Source organism: Stegastes partitus, unplaced genomic scaffold (genome assembly GCF_000690725.1).
Source record: "Stegastes partitus isolate 25-593 unplaced genomic scaffold, Stegastes_partitus-1.0.2 Scaffold3660, whole genome shotgun sequence".
Taxonomy (NCBI): domain Eukaryota; kingdom Metazoa; phylum Chordata; class Actinopteri; family Pomacentridae; genus Stegastes; species Stegastes partitus.
In genome coordinates, this window is record NW_007581391.1 from 1,607 (window position 1) to 14,842 (window position 13,236).

Here is a 13,236-nt window from a genome sequence, read left to right on the forward strand (position 1 = left end):
TGACAAAAAAAAAAAAGCATCAGCGATCTTTGCAAAAAGTCTTAAATTCAGCAAAGGCATTATTTTAAGAGTTCTGTTCATGAACTCGAACCTTCTTGTCTTCACAATGTCTAGACTGAGTTATTATGGGAAGCAGCACTGAGAGGATTTAAAAAAAGAAAAAAAAAAAACACCAACAAAAAGCTGCTCAAGAGTTATGAAACATGGTGCCGATGATCCGTGTGTGCACTCCCTGCAGCCTCTCATTGTTCCTTTATTTACCCTCCATTCTGGTGGGGGCGTATGAAAATTAAACGAGGTAACTGTGACCATTGTAAAGCGATGAAAACCCCAAAATAGCAGCAACGGCTGTGGTGAAAGTGTGATAAAGGCAGCTGGGGGTGGACAGGGGTTTAGAGGCTATTCTGTTTGCTTAGAAAGACACAAATATCTTTCAACAAGCCGCGAAAGCTGAGTCGGTTCAGTTAGAGGAGCAGATGATGGTGCACAAAGGCCAAGAAGCTCTGTTTTCCAGAAGTTATGCAACCAGTCCAATTATCTTCTGGTGGTTATAGCAAATGTTTCACTATCTATATGCGCTGGGAAACAAGCATTATTTCACACAAACATTGCATTTTCAGTGCACCATTATCTTAATCGATGACCTCCTGCTCGCTATATTCTCCTCGGTGGCTTCATCAAGGCCATGTTGGAATATCAAATAGCACTTGGGGGCTGCACGGGTCAAGCTGCTCAAACCCGTTTTCGTGACATTCAAACACTTGACTCTGCACCACTGTTGCTTTCGGGCCGCTCAGACATATCGAATAGCGCGGCTGGGTTCAGCAGGTCAAAGCTTGGCTACAAAATGAATTTAACACTTCGGGTAATAGAGCTCCGCCGATTCGGCCCGCGGGGACGTCCCTGTGGTGAGCACGAGGATTTATAAAGCACGAGTAGGCTTTTACCGAAGAAAGGGCGACGAAAGGAAGGAGAAGCTTGAAAAGAACCCATTAATCTGTCCATTTTACATCTTCTCTGCAATAAAAAATCTATTTTTCCACTTTCTTCTGTTAAGTTCCTCCCACCACGGCTAATTTTTTAATGGCAAATCAAATAAGCAGCAAGGAGAAACAATGAAATGAAGCGGCTGGAAAGTGAAATCTACAGCCAGAGACGTGAAACATAAAAGCACCGGATAATTAAAACAGGTCTATTATTGCATTCTAATGCAGTGACAAAAGCTCTGCAAAATCGCATGTGTCCCCTCGTTGAACTGTCGTGGAGCACTCAGACTAAAACCTGCACAGCGCTGGTCAAAGCCTGTATATAGATGTGGTTGTAGTGTTTGGTGCACCGTCACTTACCGGAGAGAGGGTTTCGGCCCAGCACCAGCACATTCGGCAAAGGCATCATCACCAGCTGCTGGAGGGTCTCCTGCAAAGAAAAGAAAGTGGTCAGGAAGGAAGAACACGTGGAAATATTTAGCCTTGGTGGTGACAAAGCTGAAGAGAATTTACCAGCTCGAACAAAGTCACATGAAAGTTCCTGAAGGCTGGATTTTGTCAGCGGTGCAAGAAAAGTTTCTAGAGCACTCTGGCATCAGAAACATCACCTAGACAGTTGCAGCATGACAGCAGGAAGACATCCTCAGGCCTCCAACTATGTGAAACCCTGCAGGTAATATATCTGTAACACCCTCTAAAATCTGAAGTATAAGTTTGCAAAAGAGGCGCGTTAACATCAAAATGAACAGTATGAACCTTACATAGTTGAGTAGGAGTGGTAGTTGCGTGCATTATTGGTCAATATGTGTGTGAGATGAAGCAAGAGGCAACCATGTGGATGTGGGATAAACTGCTGGTTACACCGCACGGCCGCCTCCTTTCACACGTCAATCACGAAAACCGAAATGAAACCGTGAGCTGCTATTTACGACACTCATGCAGACACATGCAGCAGTGAGTACGAATGCACTCAGGCGTGGGACGGGCATGATTAGTGTTGATGTTTTGGTTTTAAGGGCACGGCAGCAGCGTACAAACAGGCTGGCAAAAACAAATTACTCACATTCTTTACATAAGTGCATTGCTTAATCTTTTCCCAGGTGTGTCACAACCGATTCCAACCACATCTGTACCTATTAATATTATGTAATGTCTATTTGATTCATGCATTCATTATAAATCTCACAGGACGACTCAACAACCGCTTGCCAAAATATTTTTCTCAACCTTTAGAGCAGAACTAACCAACTCCAAGCTGCACCGAAGAGAAAGGCCGGTTTCTTAAAGCAGAAACAACATGAAGGTCAGGTAACGTGAATATTTCATGTGTACCTGACGGCAGAGAGAAGCTTGAACTCATCTGACCCGACGCCTCGACGCAGGTTACTGCTGAAGTCATGACAAAGAGGCTTATTTAAGTACGGGGCTTGTAGACGTGCCCCTTCTGCCGTAACCATCTGCCGTATACATATTGCATTACCTCATCGTGGAGGTAAAAAAAGAAGAGGGGGGGGCAGGAAATCTGGTGGTTTTGATCGGTCAGAATAGAACCACATCTGTGCAGCTTTCATGGATTCCCGAAATAATCAGCCTTGTTAAAAATGCCAGCCTGAGTCTGCTTTTTTTTTTTCTTGGCATTTCCACATTGTGTCCAGATTGATTTTAGAATGTCTAGACAGCACAAAAAAAAAAAAAATGCCAATGTGACTTGAAATGTGTTTTTCTATTTATTTTTTTTACAGATCAGTCCAGACACTCTGAAGGCTGAAGTTTCCTTGGCATCACTCACAGCGCGACGCACAACAACAGCGTCAAATCCAAAGTGACAGGAGCGCACAACACGGAGAACAACAGTCCGTGGACAGATGCCAGAATAAATCATCTGCTGGCACTTCTAGGGGACGCCTCAGAACAGGCAAAGCTGGAAGGAAGCTACCGGAAACAATTTATCAAGAGTGATCTCCTAATGCCTACATAGGTACTGATCATTCCTACAGGAAGCCATGTAGAGAGATCTGATCACTTGGAACTAACAGTACAGAAAATCTAAACATCTGATTTAAGAAATGCATCTGATTATCCTGCACAAAGTCTAAGTTAAAACTGTGCATCGAGCATTGCTTCTATACAGCCCACTCACACTGATCTACCTCAAAAGAATAGAAATAAAGTAAATTGCTATTTTATTTTTCTCGCTGGAAAGATGGAAGAAAGATTTAACCTCTATTCTTGATTGAATAAACAAGTGTGACAATAATTACTACAAATATATACACTAATACAGACATTTGAAATAGTTTTCTCGCTCCACAATTGCAGTTTTAATAATCAGATTTGCATTCCTTCATGTGAGTTTTCTTTAAAATCTTTATGCATTTCTTCTTTTCTCCAATATCCCTGTATTAGTGCACACATGCATGTTGTCTGAAGAACATTTATTTGGTAATTGCGACTTCAGCTACATCCTCCTTATCAGACGCTTGCAGCAGAGACGACTCTGCTTTTGGATGTTTGATTTGACGCAGACGCACACAAATATATATATATAAGGGCGCTGGCTTAGCTGGCAGTCCCGACAGTTCCTGTCTCGGACGGATGTAACTGTGAATGGAATTTCTCTGTCAGGGATTAATAAAGTATCATTATTATTATTATTATTATTAAATCCAGAGGAAGATGTGGATCACGAGGCGACACATCGCTCACATCTGGATTCAAGCAGATAATAGCTCGGTCTGACAGTCAAACAGGGAGCTGCAACTACATGTTATCACACTGAAGAGTGTCTGTGATTCACGTGCCAACAGGTTTTCATTTGAGAAACCAGGTGACGCATCATGACAAACACTCTGAGACTCGCTTTAATAGACGAGAGAGGAAAGAGCATCAGTGTGACTAACAGATCCGCGCTTTGACCTTCATGTCCACACAGACGCGCCGAGGCTTCTGGGGCCTGAGGTGAAGGTCAGAGTTTGGGGTCGCGGTAATGGAAAGTCATGGTTATTAGGCTGGGAGCGTGGTTGCCATGGTTTCCCCTCAGCGCTGATAAGAGCACCGACCTCTGTTGACCCGTCTGTCTATCTTTCTGTCTGCAGTGGTGTGAGGAGAGTGCAGGGTGAGAGGTCAGGGAGTATTAAGATGCCATCTTTCAAAGGGGAAAAAAAAAATGATGTACGAATGTTCAAACCTGCCGACCTTTTCAGACATACAAGGTCTATCTGGTGTGGTCTTTTTTCCCTGAACGTAATCATGAAGGTTAGCTTTTTTTTCCACAATATATAAAACATGAAAAGCACACAATACTTAGAATACACGCCAACAAACAGATGAAGGACATCAAGTGAGACGACACAGTTTAAAGAAAACACACATTCACGCTGCTCTGTACAAGTCAACAGGGGTTTAAATTGATTAAAAAGGTAGCAGCTTGTCTAATTTTAGTAGCTTCTGCAGATTGTTCCACTTATGTGGAGCACAGTAATCGAAAGCATCACTATTAACAGGATGATATTAAATAGTGTTGTGACCTCGTGCAGTGGGAAATTGATCGATGGTAAAAAAGACATGTCAGGGAGTTGCACTGCTAACAAATGCCACCCAACTTCTTCACATAGAGGACAATGATGCATTATTTGTTGTGAAGTTAAGGGCAAGAGAATTACATCACTTCTACCCTTACTGGTAAATGTATAGTGACTAATAAATATGGTGATGACACTAATTACAGTGACTATACGGAGCGATCCCGACAACAACGATGACTAAAAATCAGACAGTTCCAGGCAGAAATGACCGAAGCAGCCGTCGTACCGTCTGAGGACTGAGACAGATTGACTCAACAAGCGTCAGACAGAATCATCAGCTCCAACAGCAACAGTTGGCGCCTCACGCACAAGCATTCGGTGCTCCGGCGTACAAGTCAGGACGGCCGCTTTGTGCAAAAATCAACCATCACACTTTATAAAAAAGCAAGAAACCCAAATCTGCATCATCAAACGAAACTGTAGAGCTGAGCGTCACACTATCGGGAGCTTTGGGACACTTTGGGTGGTCCCTTGTGTCTTCCTTCAAGACTCAGAGAGAGAAAATATCAGCCTGATGCCTTTGTTGTTTTATACAATACAGACAGTTACACTCGCTGACTCGAGTTAATAAGATACCAGCGCTTTGGAAAACGACACAGGGTTGTTCTTGTGTCAACTCTGCTTTTGGCTTTACAGAAAAAGACAGAGAAGATGTATCAAACCGGAGCCGTGGTCTGACGAACAGCCACCACCTGTCCCACTTCAGGCCACCGCTTCACGCTCACACCTGTCCTCCAGCACAAAGGCGGCATGTGTTTGCTGTGCAAGCACCACACGTCAGGCTGAGCGTTCTGTCAGACTCGTTTCATACGAGAGGCCTGACAGATTACTGGCATGGTTGTTCAGCATTTTTCTTATTATCTGTATGATTGTTTTCCTTAACCCTCCTATTATATTGGGGGTCAATTTGACCTTTAAATAAGTCACTGACATAATTTTATCAGCTTTATTTAAAGAGATATTTACACATAAACTTGGGAAACAATTTTGATTCATGATATTTTCTGGAGATCTAAATTGCTGGGGTCAAATTGAACCCAAGGATAAAAGATGTCAGCAAATTTGAAGGTAATAGGAGGGTTAAACTTATTCCCAATTAAATAAATTCACTTAAATGTGCTGCCTCAATCTATCTGTGTGATTTTGAGCAATGTCCTGATTACATATCACAAGTACTCGCTACTCAACATTGAAGGCTACATATGCAAAAGTCCTCTTTAATTGCAGATGTAAAGCAGAAATAAGGCATTTCAGTAAAGTTAAGTGTTAGAGTTTGTCTTTTACCACAAATGCATCAGTTCCAAATCTCGCCGCTGCAACACACCTCTATTTCACACCATCCAAAACATACAGTAAACTCAGTTTATCGCTACAGGTTCACACGGGAAGTCTTTAAATGAATGAGTAATCTTTAGCTGAACAAAACTGTGAGACAAAAGGACAGTAAAGCTTTAGCGTCATTGCCTGACACATATTGTGTTTTGGTAAACTTCTTCCTCAGCGAAATGATTCATTTGAACCGATTTCCTCCCTTTTCAAAGGTATTATGAGCGCTGTGCAGAGTCATGAGTCGAGTGCGACGCAGCGCCCATTCAGTACCACTTCTCCTTCCTTTCCTTCCCTTCTCTTCTCAAGGGTCCTTTGTGCTGCACTTGTTAATCTGTGTTTTCCTGATCTGTGCTGGCATTAGTTCTGAGAGCTTTATGAAAAAAATAAATAAACCCTCGTGAGCTTTAGATGAACTTTTGTGTATTTGAGAAGTATTGTGCATCTGATTTAGTAACAGTTGACCCTCTGAAGCACAAGACCCACCACCTGGCTTGTAAAAGATCTTTTTAACCAAAAAAAAAGCTAAATTACAGCATTTCTTAAAGCAAGAAACAGTTGGATTTTCTACTTTTTGACGGTCCTTGAACTAATCATGTGTGACTTTTGGTTTTGTTGCAATAATTCAACTAATTTAAGCTTAAAAATTTGCCAAAAAATAAACCGTTTACTCCAAACAGGTTCTGTAAAAAACGAAAAATTTGGTGCTCCTTGGTGCAACTGAGAAGCTATTAGTTACTCCACTGCGACCAACAGTCATGTGACAATAATTCATAGAAGTTTCAGCTGTACTGAGGGCTGTGTTCAGATAGGAGAAAAGTGTTAGAAGCAAATTAAAGCAGTAAAACGCAGAATGTGAAGTCAGTATTTTGGTAACACTGGGTAACTATTGGACAGTGTTGTACATGCAGTTTGTTATTTTTGTAAAATTAATAATCAAACAAGAAGAACTTTAGTTTTTTTATGTTTTCTTACATTATAACCTTGTTTTGCTGCACAGAAATTTTTTAAATCTCCTTATTTCTACCCGTTAATGTGCTGTTAACCGCTGAGGTGCAGGACTTTAGTGTAAAATGAGCCTACAGTGAGTAAAAACGCCTCCGCTTGCGGTTCAAAGGGTTAAAGGCCAGATTGTAGCACCACAGGACCGATGCAGACGAGATGTGAGACACATACTGAGAGTGCAAACACCGCCGTGTGTTTCCTGCAGAACAGGACACTAGAACAGCTTTGTCTCTCACCCAGTGTGTGTTACACGACAATGTCTGTATTTTAGGCCACAGGGAGAAAGACACTATCAATCAGATAAAGAGCAATTTGCACCATATAGATATAACTGGATGATGCATGTTTCCCTACTGCAGCACCTTAAGCATGCTGCTAGTATGCTGAGGTTTTTTTTTTTTTTAGGGGTGTGGGTAATAACACGCTTTGAGGATTAGCTAGAAGCTAATAACAAAGCTAAACTACTGTAGCCGAAAACGCCTCTTGGATTAGCCGGCAAAGGCTTAGCCCTCATACATAAAACATGACGGACACTGCAGGAGACGGACCAGCCACCACACTGAGCATGTCACGGCAATGTGCTGCAAACACTGCCAACGTCAACACTCGCACTTTGCTGTCGCCGTGGCAGCAGAAACGTCCTCGGCTCAGTCAGTGTGACCGATATTCTATATATCCAATCACGCCCGTTTCACACATGCGGGACGTGGAAATCGCAGTCATTTAAACTTTCAAAAAAAAGCCAATATTCACACAGAGGGGAGGGTGTGTGTGTGTGTGTGTGAGTGTGTGTGTGTGTGGAGGAGGGGGAAAACAGAAAATAAGATGAGAAATGGAAGTAAAAGAGATGCAGCTTTGATTCCATCACTTCTCACTCCAGGCACGCAGGGATGAGCTGCTGCCTCCTCCTCCTCCTCGCTTCTCATCTTCCCTTCACCCCCACCATCCCCCCATCCTGACACTATATTGCTGTATTATTGATTCCAGCAGGATCTCAACACTAGCTCCTCTTCCATCCCACAGAGACATTTAGACAGACTGATAGAATGAGGTGCCGGTTTAAAGGGGGGAGAGAGCTTGTCCACAACTTCTTTCCGATGCATCCACTCGGGCGCAATAGCATTTACTCACTCGATATATTTGGTGTTATTATGGGGTGGATTACGCGAGCGGAGCAACGTGATAGTGAAGTTAGCTCTGCAGGTCTGATGCTTAGAAACATATTGATCTGCTTCATCCCTCCTGGTGAGATATTTCATCTGATTTCTGGCATCCGAGCAAAACACAAATGATTCTCGGTCTCCTTCCTGCTCTTTTGTCTTTAGCTAAATTATGTCTACTGACAACAGAGATAATATTTTGCTGATTTACCGGCAATATTGCACAGAAACGCACTATATGACCAAGGCCATGCCGGGATGGATGTTAAAGCGTGTATGTGTGCAAGTTTGTGCGAGTAAAAAGGTTATAAGGCTGCTGTGTTTCTGCCTCACAGGAGCGCTGTCTGTTAAACTAACCCTCCCCGACGCACACCAGGCGCTAGTTCCGCTACCGGCTCTAACAGGGGACTAATTGTGCTGCTGCTACTACTACAACTACGTGTGTGCGTGTGTGTGTGTGTTGCTGCATGAACCCTAAAAGCCTGAATCACACCCATTCTGCAGACATGGAGCGTTACCATAGAAACGGGGAGATGGGTTTATCCTCCCCGTGCCGGAGAGTCTGACGCACATGGTACAGTAAACGCTCAAGAGCGCGCACGCACACACACCCGCAAAACACACGAGCTCTCCTGCCCTCTGCGGACTTCTCTCCTGCTGAAAAACTGCAGAGATTATCAAGCTGAAAAGGTTATTACCGCCAACAATGGGAAGGAGCGTGCTTCCGCTTTCTGTCGCATCACAACACACACACACACACACACACACACACTGACAAGCACTTAAACACCAGATCTCACTACATCCTCCTGAAGTGAATCAATGCAACATTAAAAAAAAAATAAAAAATTAGCCTTTCCTGCTGTTCAGCGCTGTAATAGAGCCACGAGAACACAAAAGGGGTTTGCGCACTGCAGTCGAATGAGCAAATCAGCATCACTCCAGCAGCTTATTGGGGACACAAACCGAAACTAGTATTTAACCCTTTGAACCCCAAGCAGTCTCTGGGCAATTTTTTATTTATACTTTTTTGCTCGGGTCACATTTGTACTCACTGTTGGCTCATTTGCACCTCTATGGAAACAGAACAACCATGACTAGAAGCAGAGATAATCCAAAAATGTGCAGCATAACAAAGTTAGAATGAAAGAAACGTGCCCCCAGATGTTACCAAAACTGGAAATGAATTATGCCTCGACACAGTGCAGATGTTTTACATGTTAGATTTTTGATTTGTTTCTGTGTTTGTCTCCTGTCTGCTCCGTGCAGGCTGCAAGAATCTCTGAGTTTTTGTCACGCGACTGTTGGTTGCAGTCATGTCATACATGGCTTCCCAGTGGAGCCAAGAAGCTGAGATTTTTTTCTTTTTTTTCTTTTTTTTACAGAGTCTGGTTAGACCAAACACTATATTTTGGGCAAATGTATAAATGAAGCATGTAAATTACAGCAATTTAGTGAAACATCATGATGGTAAGCTTTGATTCAGTGAGTGTTTCAGACAAAACCAATCACACAGGATTAATTCAAGAAAGTTGATCCAATGAGTCTTCCTGGTTTTACAGTTTCTTGCTCTGAGAAACAAAACAAAACCCTGACTCTCAAACCAGATGATGGGTTTTGGACTGTCAACTGTTCCAAGATCAGATGCAGAATACTTTTATAAACCCCAAGACATGCAGAATAAAGTGATTTTGAAGAAATATCCCAATTTTTAGCTTAAGTTTGGTTACATTTCTTGAACATAGGACCATTGGAAAGTTCAAAATCTGTTTTTACATTCTCTGAAAAATGGGAATTATTGGCAATTTTTTAACAAGATAAAATATCTTTCTTATCTGCCAACTAATTTAGGGGCTCTTAGAAATTATAACAAAGTTAATTCCACTGAGAAACTCATTGTTCAACCAGGATACAAACGCACCAAATAAATTTGGACATTCATCTTTCAGCTTAGATTTTTTTTTGATTGTTGTGACAGAAGCCCTGCAGAGCAACAAGACAGCTTTAGAAACAAACTGATTATACTAATTAGCGCATAATTTCCAGTTATGTGTAAAGCAAAACAAAGCCAACGTATATGCTGAACAACTAATTAATTAGATTTGACCCGGAGAACAAAATCAATCGTTGCTCGTGGCTATAAAAACACGCACTGAAAAGAACAGCAGTCAGGATCTACTGCCGGCCAGATGGACAGATCATCTCTTACACGAGGAGGAGGAGAAAACACGCCATTAGTTGTCTGTTTCTTTTGTTCTTCTGTGTTATCTATCAGCTAGAGTGCTTTTTACGGCGGCGCCCGGGGGCAGAACGAGAGGTTGATCCTGCTGCTGCTCTCAAAGGTGGAGGCAGGTGGGCCAGGGGAAGCCCGGGCCCTGCACTCCGCCGCCCCGGGGCTCTGCTTCACACCCGCTGGAAAAAGTTCACGTCATTCGATGCAATTTAAGTCGAGGTGATTACCGCCGTCTCTAATGCGTCATTCAAATGAACCCTGATTGTTTCTGTTGAATGTTTTTTGTGACTAATCCACTGCTTGCAATTTGGTTTAATTTGCTAAATGGCTTCGTGGCAGTAAACTTGCAGAGCAATAATTGTCTTTTTGTTGCAGTGATGGTTCAGCGTAAATGTGCTGCTGTAAATTAGACGTTAGAAAGAAAGTCGCAGGGATGAAAATGGGCTCCGCCTGTCCACATTGTAAAAGGTGCTGCATGAATACAGTATCTTCAAAATGTGAGTATTAATATTGGATTTTAACCATTTTAACCACAGAGCAGCGACTCCAGCGTGTTCTAGTTCAGTGATGGAAGAAGAAGAAGAAGAACCCAGTTTCTAGCTTCCCCTTCATACATTAACTCTGCTAAAAATAGCTGCCTTTTCACATATGGGAACCTACTCTACATCAGAACTGCCACAAATTCCCCTTCACATGTGCTCCATCTCACCAGGCCCGTGTAGAAACAGACCGAGTAGCTGCTGGCCCACATATGGTGTTGTTTCGGTGAGCCGACCTTGGGCTGTGATTATGTGATTGATGAGCGGCTCTGGGTGTAAAAAGGAACAACATACTTACTATAAAAGCTCAGAAACAGCGCAGACGTTTGTGTACGAATGTGTGTCAGTGGTGTTTGTTTACAGTAAGGAGATGATTAGAAAGCCGGCAGCAGTAGACGACACTTGAGTGACATTTACTAGAATATTTGCCGTGTTGTTTAAGATCTAGCAAAGTACAATGTGTGGCTGTGTTCAGAAGAAATCCCATTAACCCCGTGAGCCCGAGGCTATTTTCTAAGTAATTTCCCCACCTTTACATTTAAAGCTCTTATCTTGGTCAACAGAACAACCAGCCACACGTGCTGCATCTTGTCTTTATTCAGAACGGTCAAGGTTATTCAGATCTTTCATCATTTGATATACCTGCAGATTTGTTCTTTATCAAGGGAAGATACGTCTTTTGTACATGAAATTACTGCGTTTTTATGTGTATCTCGCTATAAAATGACGGCAGTAGAGATATTTATTCAGAATTGTGTAGAGGAGATTGGATATATGTGGAAATATCAGCGCCATGATGGATATCGAATGACATTAATGGAAATAATTCATTTTTATATTTACTGAAGTGTTCACATACAATGCAAATTCTCCCCCTAACATCTGAGACCACCTTCTTGCCCACATGTTTGCTATCTTTTGAGCAACACTTCTAAATCACTGCCATAAATATCAGATTCATTGTTTTCTGTTTATTCTTGATACAAAGTGGGACGTAATCTCAGAAGCGTGTTGGAGACGACACAGAAATCTGCTGTAAATTCCAAAATATTTGACGATGCTTTGTAGAGAAACGATAGAAAGGGTGAGTTCTGCTGTTTATTTTCTTGCCACAACAGGCACTTCATGACTTATTCAACAGACAAGCACAAGATATGATCAATGATATTACTTTGCAGGAGTTTGATCCGTCTTTATAAGATTACTTTCGTACAAAAACAAGAATAATTACAAATCTCTGGCTTCGCTCTTTCTTGCAATGATATTAACATATTATTGCATAGCTGTGTTAATATCTAAGCAGTGATTGCATTGAGTAAACATTAGCATATCTAGACTATACACATATCTACGCAGTTCATAAGTAAAACCAACATGAATAATGGATGACGGTGAACGATGGGAGATGGACGCAGGTAAATCTGATGCAAATTTAAAATGATTTTTCTCACCAACAAGTAACGAGCACTGTTGGAAAAGGTCAGATCATGCAGTTTCATTTGTGCAAAGCCACAAAGTAATAAATAGTTTGAGAGCAAATCAAGCAAGAGGAAGGGATGAGAATCTGGATGCAAAGCGCGTCTGTAAAGGTTACTGACGGCAATATGAAAACAGAAAAATCTGCCACATGAAGACAACAGTTAGCATTACTTATCAGCTTATCAATCCGCTTGTGATATTTGCATCTCCTCCAGAAACAAGTAACAGATATCAGTTTTGTTTTTTCGTTAAGCGTACAGTCACATCACAGTCCTAACTGGTGTAATCAGGTGTTTGGGTCATTAATCATGATGTCTGGTCGCTGGAATTCTTCAAGTGACTCTGCAATCTTTCGCATTTTACTCACTAAATGCACATGTGTAGTATTAAGAAAAGAATCAAGAGGAAAAACTGCTTAAAAGCTTAATGTTTATTTCACATCTTTGGCCAGACGGATCGATCTGAGCTGCCTCTGAATTGAATGATATTCCCTGAAGTGATGTCTGACTCCCGGCGACCTGTGTGATCGTTTAAAAATCTCCATCATCAACAGGATGTTCAGAAGCTGCACGACAACACACACCGAGTCTGCAGCTACAAGCACATGTTCTAATGAATAAATAAACCGATCGGCTCATGACTGATGCTGAAAGGAGGAATCGGGAATTTCATACTTAGGATATAAACAACGAAATTCTAGTTAAAGGCAATAAAAAAAACAATCACTTTCTTGAGGCAAAGCCTATAATAACAAAGATGGGATTTTTTTTCTTCCATTCCTGATTAAGCTGATGACATAAACAACCTTTTATAACTACATTTATAACAGACTGTGTTCGTGTATGCATTTCAGCGATGGCAAGAGTTTGTCCTGTATCTGTGTTTCAGCTTCACTCTGGCCCAGTAACAGAGCGTCTTTGTAAA

The 13,236-nt window shown here is 41.8% G+C and overlaps 1 protein-coding gene across 1 annotated transcript in view; it reads right to left on the bottom strand.

The window, feature by feature from the left end:
• Window positions 1-1,346: 1,346 nt before the first annotated feature.
• The window catches only part of LOC103376086 (girdin), a gene marked incomplete at its 3' end in the record, with an annotated part of 29,467 nt that continues 17,577 nt past the window's right edge, over window positions 1,347-13,236 (bottom strand). The window contains exon 4 of the mRNA XM_008306447.1: window positions 1,347-1,416. Coding sequence (XP_008304669.1) covers window positions 1,347-1,416 — 70 coding nt within the window. The remainder of the gene's footprint in view (window positions 1,417-13,236) is intronic.